Raw genomic sequence first — 23184 nt, 5'->3', positions numbered from 1 at the left:
CAACCCACTGTCAATATACAAAAGACGCTAAGTAGAAGGGTCTCTGTGTTGGGACAATGCATGGCATGCTTAGGCTCCCAGCAAAAGTGGCCATGAAGCCAGGGATCCATCTTGTCTGAATAACTGAATGACTGGGGGGAGGGGAAGGAATCACTGGCAGCACTTCAACACACCAAAAAGGATGTGGGTTTAAGGTGGGTGATCACATGGGGTGGGGATCACTGCCAGCTGGCGGGCCAGATGCCCTGCAAGCCATTTTGACAGGCCACACCCCTCCCTGTCAATCACAGTTTTGCTAGTACAGTACTGTACCTACAATCAGGCACTGGTGATCAGCTGCATCTTTAACTGCCCAGCACAGATGAGATATAAAAGTCCACAAAATCAGTTCCAAAATTAGGATGGCTGACATGAAAGCCAGGACTCCACATATTTGCAGCCACCCAAGCCAAAGAAAAATACAGTGCCATGTCATTCCCTTTGTGCTCAGAAATGGAAACTGCTTTTGCTCCTGAACTGAGAAAACAGTCACAGCTGCCCTGAACCAGGAAGAGTAAAAAGCCAGGGCATTTCTTCACCATTTTTTATTTATTTATATTCTGCTTTCCCTCCAAGGAGCACAAGGCGGCATGTATGGGGCTTCCTCTTTTATCTTCACAACAACTGTGAGGTAGGCTAGGCTAAGACACAGTGGTTTGAATCATTTGGCATCACTGAGTTTTCCCTGTAGCTGAACTTTCCCTGTATTATTGCTGAAGTGACTAACCTGTGGCCCTCCAGATATTGCTGAACTACAATCCTATCAGCCCCAACTAGCATGACCAGATGGCCAGGGATTGTGGGAATTGTAGTTCTGCAACATCTGGATGGTACTGGTTGGCTATTTCAGGCAGGGCTCAATCACACACTCCCTGAGCAATGGCAAGATAGTTAACACAAACACATTTTTCATTAAATAGAATCAGATCAGTCAAGCTCTCCTTATTTCTCTCGTCCCACTACCACGGGTTATTAAGAGAACTATGGTTTTAAAACTACATTGTCAGACGTAGCCTTTTTGGGCCTTATAATTTGTCAAGTTTTGTCTAGATTTAAGACATTTGAATGGTTTTTTTGTTTTTAAGGAACAGTCTTCCACCAACCCCCAACCCCCAGTGGTGGTTTTAGCATCCTCCGAGAGATAATGATCACCTTCAAGCTTTGGTGCTATTATTAACATTCACATAGCAGGACACACATTAGGAAGAAAGGGAAGTCATTTGAGTTGACACTTTCACCCAGAGATGCAATAAATCTCTCTTAAATACTGTTGGGGATTTTACAAGAATGCCATAAAAAACCCCAGCAGCAGCAATTTCCAAACAATTCTGTTCTCTCCTGCTGTCCAATTCTAAAACATAATTTAAAGGCTTTTTTTTCCAGCAAGAGGTGCGGATATGCTTTCTTTCCTTTCCTTTTTCCAAGCAAATTATCAGGCAGAGCTATTTTTTAAAGTTTAAATAATGAATAATTATACGGCACTGGTTTTCACAGGATTTCAAACAGAAATAATGGCAATAATTGTTATGGTTTAACTAATGGGCACTTTAAATTTCCACTACATGAATTATAAACAGAAGTTTTTTATATTTATAATTCATTCCATTTAGAAAATGGGCAGATAAGCTGCAGGTCCTCAGGTGTTCAAAATCCTTTCCCCAGCCATAACATCAGCCATTAAACAAGCATGTCAGTGCTATGATTCAAACATGTTTGCCTGGATTTTCCTGGTGCCTGGTTATTCCACATTTGAGTAAATTATGCAACTTCTCATCTTCCCATTGTAGTCAATGCTTTCCATTTCACATGCATGGTACAACTCACTAGTACCACCACTTAGCACTTTTTCTTGCACTCTGTTCTATCATGCAATTAAACTAATGGTGAGAAGATACAAACAGACAGAAGGAAGTACTACTTTTCACAGCATATAATTTATTGTACACACAGGTCTTGTTATCCAAACAGAATGCTTTCTCAGGAAATTGTTTGTTAGGCGAGTGTTCACATAATGACTTTATGATTTACACTGATTCCTATGGTGAAATTTCTAATGTGGTCCTGACCATAGAATTTTGACCCCAAAATTACAGAAAACCCTGGGAAACCCTCTGAAACCTTGCAAAAGGCATGATTTCTGGTGAAATACATGCCATGGATCTGTGAAGCACAAAAAATTAAGGGTTGTTTAAGGCTGCTTAATTGTTTACAGTCCTACATGCTGGTACAGCTGTTTGGATATCTGAATCTGTGGTGTGTGTAGTGAGGTTTGAGTACTAGTTCCTCATGTTTCAATAAGCAAATTTTTGTATGAGCATTTGGATAGCAGGACCTGCATGCATTTGCTACCCCAAGATGTAATGACAATACTAAGATACAAGGATAACTTTAAAAAAGGAATTGGACAAGCTTATGGTGGATACGGCTATCAAGTGCTACCAGTCACAAGGGCTATACACTACCACCAAGATCAAGGACTAAATGCCTCTGAATACCAGCTACAAGGAAACATACACCCCTGGCTATCAGAGGTGCTGCTGGTAATCAATAGGATGGGTTGGTTAATTTATGGTTCTCCAGGTGCTGGTGAACTACAACTCCCTTCAACCCAGACCATTGGCCTTGCCGGCTGAAACTGATAGGAGTTAGGGTCCATCAACATTTGGATGGCCACAGGTTAGCCAACCCTGCTGTAGGATATCAAAATTGCATTACTCTGAATTAAGAAGTATTAAGAACATATTGGCATTCATTAATGTCTTCAGTTGGTTTGTTTAAATATAAGGTGCCATGCAACATCCAACCTGGATAGGAAGCTCACCACTGGGAGAGAAGTCCAAAACTCAAACAAAATAAATATGTAGGAGAAAAATAATAAAGAAAGCTAGGCAGCAATGGAAGCAAGTAACTTGACATTTTTAAAAATGTGCATAACCGTAAGAATTATAGACATTTATTTGACAAGAGTATTATTATTTTTACTTGCATATTGGAATTATCACAATAATTACTTCTGCTGTTCATAAACATGTATTGTCTATGAACAGAGAAAGGTGTTACAAACAGTTCTTTCTTAAAAATCAAGAAAACCTAAAACAAAATGTGATTTATTACCACTGGATGCAGAAATATTGAGAGGGGTGCAATATAATCAGTGGTCTGGTTATGTCACAATAGTGTGTTCAAGCTAGAAAAGAGGATCACCTTCTGAAGTAACGAAAATCCAATGATCATTATGCTATAATCAGGTTTACTTTAGGCATTTGTTTCTCCAGTCAGGATATTCACCCATGTGTTGTCCTGTTTACTATGATGAAATTCATTTCTGTTAAGTCCTGTCATCTTTTTGATGGCTTAATGTGGTGTAATTATCAGAAAGGGTAGATATGAGGCATCAATAATACAGTCCTGAAAGCATTTGCAATGAATACATGGGAAATGCTCTCCTTGCCTTCTTCCATTTAGGGGGATAAAAAACAGCAATGCATACAAGCTCTATCTACATCTTCCCGCACTCTCCATTTATTTTCAATGGTCTGCTCATTAGAGTCCTTACAGCGAAAGAAATCACACTGACTATGCACAGAACTAGTCAGAGATAAGTATTCAGTGTTCTTGCAGGATCTAGTTTAGAGTCTTAGCAGGTTTGGGGCTTAAGCAGAAGGCTTCACAAGATCTAGGGTACGTCAGATGCAGGGAGACAGGTCTGAGAAAGGAGTCCGTAGCGAATGAAGTGTGTTTTACTTCCAAGTCTATAATTCTCAGTTAATATATTGACAGAAGCCAAATAAGAATTCCACTGACTTCACCATTAACTCTTCTGGAATAAATCATTTGAGGGATTGAAGCGTGTTTCTCATACAGTCTAGAAAGGATACATAAAGACGCACAGTTTCTTAAAATGAGATGCAATGGTGTCCTGGAACTGGATATCCTCAGAATAATAAAGTACCAGAAAGCAGAAGCACAGTTTCTATATTTAAACTATGCTTTCTTTTACTCTCCATTTCTCTGTAGTGCTCTTTTAATGGCTCTGTGTGGAGCTGGAGGGCAACCATTTCAGAGATGGCCCTGAGGGAAGGCCACTTGCAAACTGTCCTTCGCCTTGTTACCACTCATTCCTAGTTAGTCTAAACTGGGTAGACAGTGAACTTCCAAATGATTATGACTTACCTATCCAGGAACAGGACACCTTCCAGTTCAGCTCCACAGTCAAGCCATCTCCCCCACCTTACCAACCATTACTTAAACAAGGGATAGATAGCATGTGATCCTTCGGTTTTTACTCAACTCCTAGCTCCCAATAGCCCCAGTCAACATGGCCAATAGTCAAGGATGATGGGAGCTATGGTCCTGTAGCATCTGTAGGATAAGGTTAGCTACCCTAAACACTATATGGATGTGGGGTCAAAATTGATATGGAGGCAGGCAATCCTACCGTCAAAGTGGCTGGCAAACAAGTCACAGTGGGCTTCCTAAAATTCTAAATCTCCATTCCCCGAATCAGTCCACCACCCCTGCAAGGGGGTGGGGATGGGGATTGGAGCCATAAGTTCAAAGTTCACCAGGAACTTGACTGACCATGACAACGGGGTGATATCCCGTCCCCCAGCTCATCATGAAGTCCTGAGCCAGAATACTAGAGGCAGACTCATCATGCAAGTTGAATTACTCCAACACTACCCTCCAAAACTTTCTCCACCAGTTTGGTAAGAGAAGCTGCTGACAGCAGCATTGACAGTACATCACAGGAACCCTAGTTTCCTGTCTCCTGGGCCTGATACCAGGTGCAGGTCCTCAAAGTCAGCTCCAAGACAGAGAAGTTTCCTGTTAATGGAGATGGAAGTCCTGTGGAACACAGTCACGCCCCACCCCACACCCTATGAGTATCTGGATGGGCACAGGGGGGTCAAATATGTCTCAGTAATAAACCCCAGATCTTTCCTTCCAACTATGATTCTATGAATCTATGATATGCCAATTTGGCATTAAACACCAAGACACATAGGCTGGTGGTCACAGCAGGCAAGCAACTAGTAACCCAACCACGGAAGGGGTGGGAGCAAGGAACAATGTATAAATAAGCCTTGCTCTCTCCTTCCATGGTGACTTATCACATCCGTGTGTATCCCCTACACATGTTCACTGAAACTGAGGTGGCATCACCAATGTCCAACCCTTGCCAAACAGCTGCTCCCATGCACATAATGTAAACAACAGACCCTCCCCCCGACAAAAAATATTTACTGCAATCAGCCAATTATCCCAGAAGATATCTGACAGGTTAGAACAGTTTTGCTAAAAGCACACGATCCACACAGTCCCGACCACACAAAAGCACATGTGCTCCAACCTTGGCTCACACCCAGGAAAGGCCAACCTTCTGCCAATTAGACTCCCACTCTGAGGACATCTGGCAACTTTCTTCTGTCAGACAATTCACTGCAAAGGCTCCCACCCTGTGTAGGAGAAACACATGCTTTATACCTACCCAACCATCATGGTTGAAACTGAAAGGGGATTCACAAGTCTGCTTTCCCCTTCCCACAGACTCCCTTTGGTGTCACCCGTGCCAAGGCAAGCCTGCTGCCCAAGGGTGCAGGCTTTTTATGCCCCCTGATGCAAGAGACTCTGCCAAGGGCAGCATATAAGAAGAGCCTGCTGGATCAGGCCAATGGCCCATCTAATCAAGACTTCTGTTCTCACAGTAGCCAACCAGATGCTTGTGTCCACAAGCAAGACCCATGAGCAGGAGCTGTCTTCCCTTCTGTGGCTTCCAGCAACTGATAAAAGTTGTTATCTTAGGCAGAGAAGAAGGAAGTGTCTCAGTTCTTCCAGCATTTACAGGGAACCTTAGATATCTCAGGTAACTGTGATTCCTGCACAGTAGGAGGTTGGACTACATGACTCTCTGGGTTACTTCCAGCTTTAGAATTCCATTATTCTAGGATCAGCAGCCCAGGGAATGAACAAAAGCACTCATATGGCCAAGTCCTCACTCCCTGGGCAGATCTTCTCTAGTCCCACCATGTTATAGCTATTCTTAAAATGACAGGCCTTCTATGTGGAAGTTCATGTCACAGTCTGTTAACAAGAATTCTGAGTAACACTGAAGTTGTACACCGGCTGTAAGAACAGTGTTGTGAAACTGCAAATCCCTCCAGAATGAACTTGGTCTATATTACCTGACACGAGGGCTGGCAAGGAGGATAATTTTAGCTCAGAATCCACATTTCAAACAAAAAGAACGTGTTCTCGGCTAGAATGGGATAACATACTTTTATGCAACAGAATATTTAACCTTTTACACCATACCAGATTTATAATCTATGACACTCACCATCCTAAGTGTTTTGGATGACAGAATTTGGATGCAATGGTAAACCATGGTTTTAGCAGTACATCAATGAGCCTTAGGCTTGTGTGCTCCCATTTACCTCTCTTCTGGTGAAGTCAGAACAAGGGGTATCAGAAATTCCTGTTTCTATTTTATATTATAGCTAAAGGTGGTCCAGAACAGGACTGGTAAGCTTGTGGCCCTCCAGATGTTGATGGACTACAACTCCCATCATCCCTGACCATCGGCCATGGTGGCTGGGGTTCATTAAGGACGTGAAGTCCAACAACATCTAGATGGCTACAGGTTCTCCATTCCTAGTTTAGCAAGTCAGCCTAACGCAGAAGTGTGATTAATCTTAACTTTGGTTAGCTAAAACAAGCCCCATATCTATTCAGACTGGCAGCAGCTCTTCAAAGTCTCAGACAGAAGTATTTCTCATCACCTGAGTCCCTGATGATGACAGGGATTGAAAAAGGTAAAGCAACAGGAAAACGAGTGAGCAAATACACTGGGTGGAATCCAACTGGTGCCTTTCTGTTCAGAAAGGGACTTTTGATCCAATGGACACCAGTGCTAATAAAAGGAGGATATGAGGTTTTTTGTTAATTCACCTTCTTCCTGTGGCCCCCACACAACACCACCTTTCTTCTTGAGGGCTCCCAATTTTGTGGGGTCCATTTGGGGGTTGCAAAGGAGAACGAGAATAATCTGGAAGGTACCAGTTTGGGGAAGGTAAAAAGGTGCTTGTCATCTTTTCTACTATCCCTATTGAATAGGGAGCAATACAGCAGTTCTATGATACAACATAAAAATTTTCAGTGACTAGATATGAGAGGTTGTTGAGAACTGGGTTAAGAAACACTTGAAAAGGTTGAAGAGTTAAAAAAATATATAAAATAGCCACAAGAATTCAGTGTCCTTTTTCAGTACAAATCAGCCAGATGTTGGTCCCAATACATGGAATCACAGCAAAATAGACCCATTTGATTTTCAGTTGCTTGGATGATACTCCTCTCCCTCTTAACAGCATGGATGTTGAAATATATATTAAATGATATCCTGGTTCACTCTTATACTGCTTGTTACAAATTCAGTTGTTTTTTCTCTCTCTCTTAGCTGGGTTCTAATGCTCCCTCTCCTACATGACACTAAAAGATCTTTCTTTATTCCTAGTAGTAAATATTTATCAGACATCTGGAGAGCAGAGCATGTTGAGGTTGAAATTAGCCAGATAATAGGTCACATTTTGGCATTTTTATCTTCATTTGCAAATAACTATTTTCTTTGATTTTGCCACAGACGCACACAACCACTGCACAGTTCTATATGCAAACATCTAATCTATTCCTTCCTTTTTAACTTTATGCAGTTTCCATATGGGATGGAACACACCCACACCCACACACCATATAGTAAGTCTAAGTTAATGTGTAAAAAACGGTTCACTGATCATGAGAAAATGAAGAATATATATTTTAAACACTCAAAGCACTCAGTATTATTATTTTTACAGGACAAGGTCAAACACACAAACAAAAGCTATTACGGATGTTAATACAAGATGCATATAGAACCTAGATTCTGTTTACGTAACAAGAATTTCAACGTTCTAGAGCCCTTTCAGAACAAAGCAAGTTGGTTCAATGTAACACAACATGAAAGTCCCAAAAGCCATAAAGGTGGGATTCGAGACAGTTTTACTCAGAATAGGCCCATTTAAATTCATGAACATGACTAAGTTAGGGCCATTCATTTCAATAGGTCTACTCGAAATAAAACTTATGCTGAATACCACCCTTTGCAGCTACTCTTAAGTTACCTAGTCCCAATCCATCAGCAGGCTATCCTGCTCTCTGCACAGCAGAACTGTGCTGAAGTGTGGGTTAACAATCTTTCAACAGCCTAGCCTGCTCAGCATTGTTTAAAAAAGATTATGTACACCCTGGTGCTGGAATGCGGGAAATGCTCTGTGTAGAATTAAGCTGAACAAAACAAAGGAACGGAAAGGCAATTGCAAAACAAGAGAGCATTGCAGAAGCAGAGGGAGTGTATTTATGCTGGAATACTATGTGAGTGCTTTTACACTGAATTGATACAGCAGGAACATTCAGCTACTAAACCTTTTCTTCTTGCAAGGAAATGATGGGGAAGAGGATGAGACATAACACTGACAGCCCTCTGACACTGTTTGGGTCCTTGGAGGGGGGAAAATGCAAGTTTCCCATATCTTCTGCTACATTTGTGAGAAAGATGCCTGAGTCCCTTGAGAAGTAAAACTGCTTATTTACCAGACAATAAAGAGTTCGGCTAGGAAAAGGCTTGGAATTTACACTCTGCTCTTTTGGAATATTCAGCCTTTGAAAATTCACTCATCAATATGTTTAACGTTTCCTCAATGTTAGCCTTTAGGAGGAATTATAGGCATTGTTCCGCCTTTCTTGAAGGAGCGTCTTCACCCCCATTGTTCTACCCGGACACTGAGGCCAGCGCCGAGGGCCTCCTAGCAGTTCCCTCACTGCAAGAAGCCAAGTTAGAGGGAACCAGGCAGAGGGCCTTCTCGGCAGTGGCACCCACCCTGTGGAATGCCCTCCCACCAGATGTCATGGAAATAAACAACTATCTGACTTTTAGAAGACATCTGAAGGCAGTCCTGTTTAGGGAAGCTTTTAATGTTTGATGGACTACTGTATTTTAATATTTTGATGGAAGCCGCCCAGAGTGGTTGGGCAAGCCCAGCCAGATGGGCAGGGTATGTATGTATGTATGTATGTATGTATGTATGTATGTATAAATAAATAAATAAATAAATAAATAAATAAATATTATTAATTTCCTGTTAAGCCTGGAGTCCAACTCCTGCTAATGTGGAAGGAGATGTGCACATCACTTGCACCTTTTTTTAGCTTCCATTGTAACATGGGGAAGGAGGGCTGAAAAGTTTCTCTTGCAGGCTGGCCTGTAAACCTACAAACTGGGGACAAACAGCTGAACCAAAGGCAAACTGCATACCGTATTTTTCGCTCTATAAGGCGCACCTAGTTTTTAGAGGAAAACAAGAAAGCAACGCAAAGCCTCCTGAGCGAAGAGGGAGGAGCGCTCCGGCTGCGCTCAAGAGGCTTTGCGTGGCTATCCCTGAAGCCAGAAGAGCAAGAGGGTGTGCACTGATCCCTCTTGCTCTTCTGGCTTCAGCGATAGCTGCGCAGCCTGCATTCACTTCATAAGACGCACACACATTTCCCCTTACTTTTTAGGAGGGGAAAAGTGAGTCTTATAAAGCGAAACAAACGGTAATTGGCTCAGTAGTACCATTTTAGGTGAAACCTATGAGTGCTGGCTACATTTTTAATGGAGGACCCAGACATCTTCAACTCCATGGGTATTCAAATAAGCAAAAAATAAAATATATCTACGTTTTCAGCTATTTTTAATTAAAGTCTTTTATGTGGTTTTATAATTGTGATCTTTTTTAAAAAAAAATCAAAATAGAAATATTAGCATAACAACTCAAGTCCATACACATAGGCTATATGGAAGTAAACCATAAATTAGACATATTTTATAGTCAAAGTTACCAGAAGTCATATTTTCAATCCAATTTTCCACTTTCTCATATTGAGGAATAAATATTTTTGTAAAATCCAAACTCTTTGTTTAAGTTTAGTTGGCAATATTTCCTAGATCCACAGCCCTTATTTATGATCAAGGAAATGGTGTTCTATTTTAAAGTATGGTTTACTTATCTCAACAGTGTTTACATTTGCTTATCACCATCATATTAAGTCACTCTGAATGGACCATACCAATACCTAATCTTAAGATTCTTTGCATTCTTGTAATGCAGCTCGTCTGTGATTCTGGAATGGGCTTGCTCTCTGAAGTCTTAAGTGGTGCCTCTCTCCTGAACTGACTTGACTAATAATTTTTTAAAAATTATGACTAGCAGAATGCAATACCTGGGGACGGTGCGAGATCAGTTTGAATACACCCCCCCCTCCACACACGCAACCTTCTACTAAAGAGGTCAGGGTGAGTCCCAGCACTATCTTAAACATGGCTACATCAGAAGCAAGTCCCACTGAATTCAGCTTGACATACTTTCAGGTAAGAAACTACAGGACTGCAACCTATAAGTACTTTACTGGTCAGGTACCCATTCTTTTAAAGAAAGGGAAAAACAACAAGCTCCCTTCACATTCTCTAGCTGCAAAATTGGGGCTGGCAAGGGAAACTGGGCATTGTTCCTGTCTTCACAATAGGGTGCAATGTGTGGCAACAATCTAATGGATCAGATTGTTCTTCCATTCACACCTACATGCGAACCTGTCACCCATGCTCAAAGAAGTACAACTTTTGGCAGAGGTTACTGCACTATGGTTATGTTCCTGCCAATTTGGAAAGGTTTGGGGGAATGAGCAAGAACAGCAAATGTCACTATATTTATAATACTTATATTTACACAAAATGGCGGAAAGTGGTTTTGTGGCTTGAAGTCCTAACGCACAAATATAAAACGGCAAGATGGCTGGTTGTTACAAGTTACACGGGTTACTCAAATCCACATTGCTTAAATGGGCCAGATGGGTGGGGTATTATTACTACTGCTACTACTATAATACTTAAGCAAAACAGTCCCTCCACAAAGATAGATGGAGACTGAGAAACTGCCTAGGGAACCAGCAGAGTTGCAACCGAAGTCCATATGCAATGTGTGGAGGAGGAAAGAGTGCTCAGATGCAAATGACTGAAGTTTGGATATTGAAAGGTTGAAAGCCTTTGACACCCAGGAAATAAGGAATAAGGGAAATAAGGAAAGGTAGAGATAGGAGGGAGAAACAAGATTTGTCCAGAGAAAGGAAGGACAGAGTGGTTTCCTGACTTTCACTGTAGGTTGCCATGGCCGAGTCTGGGGTTCAATTGATTTTGGTACTCTGTCCTCAGCAAACTACATTGACAGCTTATAAATCACCTCCACTTTCTGAAAGGGCACCCAATGGTGTCAAGTGGGAACAGGAAGTGCCTTCAAATGAAGTTCAAAAATAGAAAAAGGTTTCCTTTTTGGATAACACTGACATGCATTTCCTACAAGGATCCTGACTAACCTGAAGAAATTACAAAACACTGCTTAAGAGGCAGAGAGAGGAGATAAGGAATCCATTCACAGGATCAGGGCTGTTTTGAAAAACAGAGGAGCATGGAGCATCCTCCTGGAGGAATAAAAGTATTTCACATGTGTAATCCATGGGGCAAAAGCTGCTGGAGGAGATACCCAGTTATAGGAATGAAGCATCCTGGCAAGGATTTAGCTCTAAGACACAAAGCGTGATTAATGTTAGTTCTGGACTGAAGGTATATTGAATTGCAATTAACATAAGCACTGAATTACTATCAGACATATCAATACAAACTTCCCACAAGGGGATCACAAGAGCTCTCTGGCAATTCAGAATTCACAGCCAGGTGACTGAGTTGTCTCTTGTGGGAAAAGATGTCGAAGCTTCCCAGGACGTGAACATTTTTAGACTAAATCCAATTATCAGTGGGAAAGGCTTGTTGAAGGAGTAAAGATGTATGTTTGCATTAGATTCTTTGAGGGAAGCTATGACTGTTTAAAGTGGTATTATACTACTTTAAACGTATGGTGCAGTTGGGGCCTTAGGCTGCCATCTGCCCAGTGTGTCAAGAGACTTTCTTAAGGGTAATATCTATTTAAGCATTTTGCAAATAACTAATTTCATACAAATTGTGGTACTCCTAAACTGCACAGGTCTTGAAACACTCACTACAGCTTATCTTGAGATTTCTGTCAACTTCAACACCTTTCTAAAAGCAGAACAGCATACACTCAGGCCACACAGAACTGGGAGAAGAGGAACATGAATTCCACATTTTTGCATATTCTAACTTAGTTCAGAGAGAAGGGTCTGAACCTTACACATCCTACTGGTGACTGGGGCTGGGTGTGCTTTTAACAGTGTGTGCATGTGTGTGCGCGCACACGCACGCACACACACACGTATGTGCAAATTCTTTGGTTGCATCAGAACAAAATCGCACACAACTGCCACGTCAATAGGATCTTCATACTGATGTGATTCATTTGCAAGGTTTCTAATTCTCTAACATTCTTTCTGCAGAACCTACAATTCTTGCTTTCGCCTACTGGAAATACATGCAACTGGGAAACCACTTATTTGTGTTATGGGGGCATGAAATCACAGAGTAGTCTCTCCCCCTCCCCTTACTTCTACTGGATGCCTGGAGATTCTGGATTTCTGGAGAGAAACACTCTCTCAAGAGGCATGTATAGGGAACGGCATCAGACTCTCTTCCCTATTCCTTCCATGGCTGGTCTAAGGGGAGTTCTGTTCTTGAAAAAGCAGTGCCAAAGCGCAAATGTTTAAACCTTTCCCCCAAGCATGCCTCCTGATCCTAGCTGCTCAACCGAGGAAACTGTATTTTTGGAGGGAACGATTTAGATCAGAAAATGAGCATTGTGGGGTGGGGGTGGGGAGAATGATTTAACAATTCCACTACTGTACTACCTCAGTGATTGAATTAGCACCCCACCCTCCAAATAAAATTTTCCATTTAGTAGAGAAAGGTTAGAAACCTAGGATTACCACCTGCTTCTAATTTCACATAAGCCACAAACTCTCTTGCCTTAGGCAAACCACTTTCACCTTCCCTATAATATAGGAATGAGATTTGCCTATCCCTACAAAGATATTGTTAAGGATTGGTGAGATAATATACAGAAAGCACTCTGAACAATTCAAAAGCTCTATATAAAATGTAAACCTTTGTTATTATGATAATTTAAAGCCCTAAATGTGTAGTCCTGTCTTCCACAGATGGTCCTAACAAAATTGGCTATCTATGATAAACCTACCATGGAGTCCGAATAAGAGATTTTTCTTCCCTGTGTTTCTCAAGTTCAACTATTTTTCATGAAGGAACAAAACTATGAGCATGCTTAAAAGGAGAATGGTGACAGCAGGACAAGGAGAGTTAATAATAATATTCCAAACTGTCATGCCTATCGCTGTGTCATTACATAAGACTATGTCCTATATACCTAGACCTTTCTTTCTAAAAATAAAATAATATATTTCAACCAACTCATTAGGAACAGGTAATAATAGAGAACTTCTGTTCATTATCTGCTAGACATTTCTCATTCTGAGCAATAATTACATGGTTTGGTTAAAAGAAAAATGCAACTGTTTTAGACAGAGCACAAAGGAAATTAGGCATTTTAAAAGTATATTACAGGCAGGGGTGAGGTGGTGTCAAATCAAGATGTCAAATTATGGGAACTGGAGCTTAGCCTTCCCTCAGAAAATGGCTCAAAAACCTGTTCTGTGTTCAGTGCTCATGGAAAGAGACAGAGGCAACCATAAAGGGAGTCTGCAAACATAGGTGTATGATGCAGAAGAATGGTCTTTATTAGCAAGTGGTCTTCAAGAGATTTGAGAGATTCCAAAATAGTTCAAAATGTTGTATTTAAGCCTCAGCAGATGGTCATGATGTGATGAGTAGGGATGGGTGATATATTGCAATATATCACCGGCTAAACATTGTGATATATTGATATGAGGATGGAACTATGTAGAGGTGAAGATGCGCATGACTACTTTGCTTTGCATAGCAAATGTCAGAAAGAATGGCTTCATAGGCTGTCAGGGACTGGACTGAACAGGAGGAATGGGAAATGAGCCCTTGGTCTGATCGGCCCCTCTCAGAAGAGGAGGAGGAATGGGAAGTTTCGCTCCCCCCTCCATGCCCAGTCTCCAGCAGCTTCAGCAGAGAGGGAGACAGGAATGATGTACAGCTGAATGAGGAAATCCCGAGTTACAAGATAGTGATGGTGGTGGAGAAGGAGGAAGTTAGAGAGCAGACAGCAAAGACCTCCCTGGAGAGTATGGGAGACCCTCCTAGTCCAAAGACGCATCCCTTTCAAGGACAGAGAAGACAGAAGGATGTGACTTCCTGTAGGTTTCCAGGACGGAAAGAGGAGGGACACAGAGTAGCCAACGTCTCCTATGCGTGGAGACAAGGATCTTTTGTTTTGCAACCAGATGACTGAATAAAAAGCCATAAAATACGAACTCTTTTTCTTCTTGCCTCTGAGGCTACCGGGGGGGGGGGGGTAGGAGGATAATCCATACCTGACATAGGCAGTTAGTTCTCTTTAGCAAGATGCAGGCCTTTTCCCTTCTTCTCAAGTGGCCCGTGCTTTGGTACACAAGAGCTGTATGAACAACTCAAGATCAGCCTGAAATTTGTATATTTCATAATGGTATAATGTTAACTGAAAATATGCATTTCTGCAAGATTTAGAACTTTTTTTTGTTAATGTAGTAGTTAATGTTTCTCAATGATTGAGGTTCGGAGCCTTTTTAGTTCTACCATCACAGTAGTCAATGTGACAGTAACTCCATTCCATACTTAACATACTCAAAAATAAAAATAAATTGAAATCTGCTCTGTTGAGCTTGAATATCCAGCCCCTAACCTCTATCGTCTATATCTCTATGGTTTTGCCAATGCATGCCATGCTGCTATGTTTTGGTTTGGTCTCAAATAATAATTTTATTAAATCTTTTTGTTTAAAGGATACAAGAAGGTAAATTTGAAGGGCACATTCAGTAAGATTGTGTAATACTTTTGCTACCAATCCCTTGTCACTATTTATTGCCAGTCTTTCACATACTTTTTGTGAATAAGATTATCTGGGGGGTTTTAGAAGTACATGGCAGGTACTGAAATACCTATTCACAATCTCCTGGAAAACCCCTGAGGTGTTAACACACAGAGCTGACAATGAAAACACTGGAAAGACTAATCACTTAATTAGCATAGCATGCTGTGCAGTGCATGTCTACTCAGAAGTAAGTCCCATTCCCAAGTAAGTGTGCACAGGACTGCATTGTAAATCTTATTTGTGGAATAGGGGTAGTATCTTAACAGAAGACGAATTTTGTATGAATCAGAATATACCATCTGCTTTATTCAAAGCATTCTTACAACTTACAAAGTTCTTGTGTAATATGGAGAATTATTATGTTCTTCCACAATATTGCATCTTTACAATAAATGGGTTCAATTCTACAGCCCTCTGAAGGATTAGCTACAAAAATGAATGGAAGGTAGGCAGGCAATTCTGTATGAAACTTGTACTGTACAACTATTTGTCATATTCTGAAATTATTACAAAGTGGGGAAGAAAGAAGAGGGCATGCTGAGAGGAGGACACAGGAGCCTGAGGCTTGTTTACATCTGAAGAAGGCCATTACACAGTTTGTCAGTTCACTATATATATATATATATATATATATATATGCTTTCGTAGATTTTCACGGGTACAGGAATGCAGGTTTTGGTGTCCTCGGGTGTCTTCCCGTGTAAAAGTTGGGGTGTCTAGGTGACGTTTCGACGAGGTCTCACTCGTCATCTTCATGAAGATGACGAGTGAGACCTCGTCGAAACGTCGCCTAGACACCCCAACTTTTACACGGGAAGACACCCGAGGACACCAAAACCTGCATTCCTGTACCCGTGAAAATCTACGAAAGCAAATATCTTACCTCTACGGGGAGGAAACCTTCCAGCTGACATGAAGATGACGAGTGAGACCTCGTCGAAACGTCGCCTAGACACCCCAACTTTTACACGGGAAGACACCCGAGGACACCAAAACCTGCATATATATATATATATATATATATAATTGACCACGTTAATAGACAACTATTACCCTGTAGATCTAATCTTACTGGAAATGAATTCTGTAAGACTTGGGTTTTGTAAGCTTTTCTTCATTTTCAAGGACAGTGAAGCCATCTGGTCGACAGCTGCTTGGCTTTAAAAAGTTGTCATGTACATTACACTATCCTCAAAAATCATCAGGAGACAGTTATTTTCACACTTTGGGTCCTCTCAGATATTACAACACCACCCATAAAGTATTAGTCAGGCAAACTACAGAGAAAGCAGTCAGCCGCATCCTACATATAAGGAATTTTAGCCAGAAGATAAAGGGCACCATGTGGGGTTCTGTTCTCACATAACAGGACCTTGGAGAGTGTGTGTCTCCCCCCTGCCCACTGTGGCCTACCAAAAAAGCTATTTCAGAGACCATTACCTGTATTAGAACAATTACACACACACACGGTATTCACTAGTACAGAGTATCATCAAGGCGTTGCTGTTCATGGCAGCCATTTTGTGCTGGCACCCTCAGCACCTTTTTTTAAAATATGATGATGATGATGATGATGATGATGATGATGAAGAAGAAGAAGAGGAGGAGGAGGAGGAGGAGGAGGAGGAGGAGTTTGGATTTGATATCCGTCTTTATCACTACCCGAAGGAGTCTCAAAGTGGCTAACAATCTCCTTTCCCTTCCTCCCTCACAACAAACACTCTGTGAGGTGAGGCTGAGAGACTTCAGAGAGAAGTGTGACTAGCCCAAGGTCACCCAGCAGCTGCATGTGGAGGAGCAGAGACACGAACCCGGTTCACCAAATTGGGAGTCCACTGCTCTTAACCACTACACCACACTGGCTCTCCAGTGAGTGCTAGCACCCCACTTTTTAACAAAAAGAGCAGTCTGTGTGTGTGTGCACGCACGCGCGCGCGTGCACACACACACACACACACACACACTTAAATCACCAACTGTACATATGCTAACTACAAAAGAGCTGAAATACAGTGGAGCTGCATCATACTTGCATTTAACTCATACAAATTCAACCACGCATGCTTGGCAAAAAGGAAAAAAAAAACGTGCTCCACAGCAGGTCATGTGCAGCTGCCACCCCTGGAAAAAGCAGCAAGGAACCTTGTTGTTGTTTTTTGTTCCTCCTTCCCTCTCTTAGGATCCCATCCACCAGTTTAAGGAACTGTTCCAGCCTTTTTTCCTGCCTCCCTTTTCTCTTTCTCTCCCTCTCTGCCTCCTCCTCTGCTTTTCATCCCTGCCCTCCAGGCTCACACATGGAGGAGTGGGCAGGAAAGCTCCTCTGACTGGACTACCAATACATACAGCTCCAGCTCAGAAACAAGCTGTGCCTCACAGCCTGACAGGGGAGGGAAAGTGTGTCAAAAGATTTTGATTGTAATTTTGATTATAAGCAATTTTTTTGCCTGACATGCTGACTCCAGAACCTAACCCTTGCATAAGACGTGATTCCACTATAATGAAATTAATTTCTTGATGGAAATTATAATTACTTTTAATGATGATAGGTTAGTGTGAACAATTTACTGAACGGTTTCTGCTTGGCTCTTATACTGGAGCACCAGCTGGCCTGCAGTTTTTTGTATGCATTTTAAATGATTTTTCTAAAAAGAAAGAAAGAAAGAAGGCAATTAATAGTACAAATCAAATTTTTAAAAGTAGTTGTGAAAGTAAGTTGCCAGCTACAAGTAATAATCTTGGGATAATGGAATATTTGAAAGTGTTCAAGCAGATGGTCAATCGACAATAGTTGACTGGTCAACTGACTGGCATGCTGTCCCAGAAGAAACCCTCCACAGTGGAAGACAGCGAGAGTTGCTGTAATGGAAAGGAAAATGGATACATATACTCGTATGTACAAAAAAGCACTTAAGCTCACATATGGGCTTATCTGGATCAGAGCACTCCATTTCAACCATTTTACTTGTGCAAATCACATTCGTGTAAAATAAATGACTTTCCCCCATGCAATCCACCATGATGACGTCATGCTTTTAGAAGCAATAATTTTAAAATAGCTAAAGTTAACTTTAGCTGATATACACATTAGAGGGTTCATTAGCTACAAAACCACCACCACCATCTCCTCATTTCAAATGGACACAAGAGCTTATATACAATGCAATTTTATCTTTACCGATGCTGCCTTTTATGATTTCACTTAAGGGCTAATTGGCAATACATATTGTATAATCTAGTTGCACATCTAAAATGGCTTTCATCATGATCAAACATTTACCACAAATTGTGAACTCGTGGGTGAGGTCCTCCTGAAACAAAAGCAGTAATAGGCTAAGAGTATGCAACACCTTTTCTTTAATTAGAACACAATTTCGTATTTTAATGCTTTGAAAGAAAATCACACCATCAAGTGCCACACAGGTCATCAGCCAAACCACAAGGAAATTACTATTATGGTTATCCATTCCACATAAAGCTTTATAGTATGGCAATAAATGAAGTCTAAAAGTCATCAGGAATTCTGAAAGTTTGCTAGTGTCAACACAGCTGCCTTCTCTGAGTGCATCCACTGAGAAAAACTGGAAATAAATAAAGAGTGTATGTGTGTGAACCACTTTCTATTATTTAGAAACCCATGGCAATTGGGGAGTAGGAGACTACATTTCACAGTAAGAATGAAAAAAATTAAGGATTCTTTTAATTTCCAAAACTGTTTTCTGAGAAAATTAAAAATAGGCATACCAGAGCAGTGAGCAAACACCCTGCTGCTAATCAGCTGCTAGAATGGAGACAGCGATGACAGAAGCTATTTTGGCACCCGATATCAAGTTTGACTGACATGCCTCCAAGCAGCAGTCAGTCTCTTCCAGCTGTTCCTGAATCTGCAAGTACTGGACGAAAGACTACTCACAGCTATTGCTACGCTACCCATGACAAGACTGGAATCAATTAACAGGCTAGAACACAGCCCACTGGGTTTCTTACCTGTAAGTTATCCCACAGTGGCTTAACTTTTTTAAAAGTTCTCTGATGATATTTATGAGTAATGCCCCCCACTCAGGGTAGGAAGGCAGATTTAAAGAAATTAAAAGACTGCCCACACTGTGCTCGACTCCTCCCTGTAAGTCCCCAAGCTGAAAAGTTGAGGAGAACTCTGGAAATAGATCTATAAGAATCTCAGAACAAGAAATAAATGGCTAAGTAAAGAAGAAACTGTTAGTTCTCTCTGACATTCCAGGTTATTCAGGGTCAAATGATAAGAGACTGATGGAGATCCATGATCAAATTTCCTGTGTCTTTAATGTTTATCACATAGAGATCATGGTGAACCCTGATATGGATGTCTGGGCAAGATTCAAAGGGCTTCTGATAGTGCAGCAGGGCTTTTCAACCCCCCACTCCCCCCACCAGTACCTCCAAAAAATGGTTTGTAAGGTCAGGAGACTTCCATCTAAAAAAACCAAAGAGAAGTACAAAAATACTATATTAACAACAACAACAACAAAAACCCAATAAAATCAGGTGCAAGGGTGGAGTTGCATTTTGACATATCAACAAGTATTGGTGCAATCTGCATCACATCCCACAAGCCAACACCTCTTTACTGATGAACCTCTTTGCTTTCTCCAAAAGGAGGTTCTGACATTTGAAACAGAAGCATAGAATTTACAAGCTACATGAATTCACAGGTAGGAGCCCCAGCCTGCCATTCTTTCAAATACGATACGATACGATAATCTTTATTGTCACTGTCCCATACAGAACAATGAAATTGAAAAATATACATCAGACATTCAAAAACCAAGCCTGCTATCCCAACTATCCCAGCCTGGTTAGCCCCTAAAAACTCTAATACCCCATAATTAAATACCCCATAATTAAATACTCACATAGAGACTATCTTACGCTGCATTTCTCAGGCGGCTAGTCCTAGTCTTTATAACCCTGTACCTTCTTCCAGAAGGCAGAAGCTGAAAGAGATCATTTCCGGGGTGCGCACTATCCAAATAGCTGGCTGGGACGCCTCTCTTCTAGAAGGAGGGTCAAGGGAAGCATTCTACTCTGCATTTTCATAGGGGAACTCATCCACTCCCAGTATCTTTTACATGTAGTCAATTCCACTGGGAGTGAAGAGGGGAATCTTTTTGTTTTTAATTGTTCGAACCAGAAGACAACAGATTGTAAAGAAGGTTTTCCAGAAGCCCTGAGCTTTTGAAAGGTGAAATATAAAATTTATTAAATAAGAGCAATGGATTTAAACCAGTGGATCAACTAGCAAGTTAAGACCCAGTCTGACACAGCAGGTTGAGGTGTGCACTCGCCAATAATTCCTGTCCTTTGCACCTGTGGACTGCAAATACACAACATGACATTTGGACCTAAATGTCAGCTCAGCTTTACACTCTAAATTATCAATACTGCTAGCCTACAATTACAGGACTATATTCTTGAGTTCTTTGCAGTCTAACAAGCGTTGCCTGTTCTCTGCAGTATGCTTTTCAACAGCAGAATAAGGATGGGAGAAAAATAGATCCCACAAGCTAAAGGAGTGCAATAATCAACTGAACAAACTTCCAAAGCTCCTTCATAGCTCAATATATAGTTATCTCTAAGGACTGTTAAAATTGGCTTTGACCTGGAAAAACAGCCTTCCTTTTCTATCTTCTCTTTTAAAAGTTATTATTGCATCTGTGTTACCCAATTATATCATAGCTAAATTTGAATTATTAGTATTGGCCTACTACGAGACAGCATATGTGCTGTGACCCTACCTTTGCAAAGAAAATGTCTGAAACGGTAGGTAAGCCAAGTTTTGAGCAAAGCTTATAATTTAAAGTTGCAAATTAAAGCTAATTTGTGGCTCGTTAACAAATCTACCTCATTTTTAGACATACAGCCATTTTAATTACCCTTAGACTTCTATTTGACTACTAAAGGAAGCAGGACATAGCTATTCAAAGATGTGAATTTAGAAGACCTCTGTGAGAGCTCCTCTCCAGAGAACTTCAAGTCTGGAGTAAAAGGTCCTCAAAAGACATAACAAGGTGACCCAATAGCAGAAGAGAGGACAAGGAGCTGTTTTTCAGATGATCTCATGCCAATGATCTACCTCCAGGGATGAGTAGGGTGGATTAACGGGGACCACCTTTGCTGTGAGTCCAGGAATACCAGTTCCTTGCTCTGAAACCCCTTTTCTACTTGGCCCTGACTCCAACTACAAAAGTTGAAGCTCTTGAACAGACTATTGGGCTGAGGTATTGTTAGGGGTGTGTTTTTGTTGGGGGTTGTTGCTGTTATTATTATTTATTTATTTTAGAACTTATAATTTATGTAGAAATTGTTCAATATGTACTTCTTGATGTTTTATTATTTTACTACTTTTGTTATGTCTGTCATTATGTAATTTTTTACATGTTGTAAGCTGCCTTGAACATGGTTTTAACTTTGGAAAGGCGGTATGCAAATAAAACGATTTAATGATTCTCATAATAGGAAACCTGATTTGACAGATGGATGAACGGCAGAATGCACTGCTTACTTAGTAAAAAAGCTAATGACATTGTGAGATGTCTAGATTATGTCAACAAACAGGCTGCCTTGCTACCCTATTGGACAATGTGGAATGAATGAGGCCAGTCACTCTTGGTACATATAGAAACCTTTTGGTACATGTTGTAAAATAGAGTTATAACTGGAACAAAGCACTGCTTCACATAAATCAAAATCTACCAGTGGAGTTTATTTCCTCTAAAATTTGGAAAATCAGGTATGGCTTTGAAAATAATTAGACAAATTTCATGGGAGAACAGCATAGCAGGACAAAGTTAAGGATAGCCTCCATCACACCCTGCTTGTGAGCTTTCCAGAGACAACCAATGGACCACTAATGGTGGCAGAATGGAACTTTGATCTCATACAGCAAGTGAATCTCTAGGCCCAGGGAAGCTCAGTGGATATTTGGAAGCAAATTAAATCTGCATAAAACATGTGCCAAATAAATAAATCCCTGAATGCCAAAACCAGAAACCCACATACATTCCCTCCAAGCACATGAATGGCAAAGTGAATTCATCTTTCTATAATTTCCTGTCAAACACTAGAAAGATCACTGAAATTACAAGGACAGTTCAACATTGCCACTTACAGCATATAATTGCCATAGACATCCATACCTTTGCCTTATGTAGTCAAACCTATGAATATCAAATGACAAAGCATACTGTTGATCTACTTGTTTGATTAAAATTCATGGTACTACATTATTTTTAGCAATCACAACATCTAATCAGTTAATCAAACTACAAAGAGAAACTGAAAGGACAGTTAGATGTCAAAATCATTTTTCTTACCTGACAAACAGATGTAAGTTAAATATTCGCCCTGACCCCCCGTTGCCAAAAAAGGAATCTTTTTCTTCGTTCTCCTTTTTACTTGGACTGCTCCCAACATTCTTTCATCATGCGGAGCGAAAATCTCTTTGCTGATAGCGGATTTGGCACTCATTGTAGATCAGAGATGGAGGAGACGGATTGCGTTCCTAGAATAAAATTCATATGGTACATTTTAATTTCACTTATACAGCATACTGATTCCCATTACCCTTCACATATAGTATACTGATTTCCATTACTCTTCAGTAGAAAGTACATGCAAAAACATATACAAGATAAAAAATGCAAAAGTAGTTATATGGTCAAGGATTAAACCCGAACAGTATAACAAGATCCTTGCTACTGTCATCATGGCAACTGCCCTCAAGTTTATGCCCTCTCAGAATCCATTATCTGTCATACTGAGAGGATGAGACAACAGAAACTCTTTCCATGGACTAAGTATTATTTTTTTCACCAAACCACTATACCCTCTCAGAGCAGAAAAAACTGCAGCTTGTAGGAAGAAGGTTTGCGGGGAGGGGGGAGCACAACATATAAGCCCCAAGCTTATTTATGCATATAAGGCTCAAGGTTCCTTCATCTATATCTCAGGTCTTCCTAAAACATTTGAGTGATTCTGTTATTCAGGCTCACCAGCAATGTGGCAAATACATGTCCTATGGATCTCACTCCAAACATAAGGATCAATTATTGGCACTTCACTTTTA

The 23184-nt window shown here is 40.8% G+C and overlaps 1 protein-coding gene across 1 annotated transcript in view; it reads right to left on the bottom strand.

The window, feature by feature from the left end:
- STXBP6 (syntaxin binding protein 6) overlaps positions 1–23184 on the bottom strand; it is a 99105-nt gene that overhangs the window by 51053 nt on the left and 24868 nt on the right. Inside the window, exon 2 of the mRNA XM_081866471.1 lies at positions 22433–22620. Coding sequence (XP_081722597.1) covers positions 22433–22586 — 154 coding nt within the window. The 5' untranslated portion in view covers positions 22587–22620. The remainder of the gene's footprint in view (positions 1–22432; positions 22621–23184) is intronic.

Source organism: Podarcis erhardii (assembly GCF_964252035.2).
Source record: "Podarcis erhardii genome assembly, chromosome: 1".
In the NCBI taxonomy this organism is placed as follows: Eukaryota; Metazoa; Chordata; class Lepidosauria; order Squamata; family Lacertidae; genus Podarcis; species Podarcis erhardii.
This window is presented reverse-complemented; position numbering and strand designations above follow the sequence as displayed.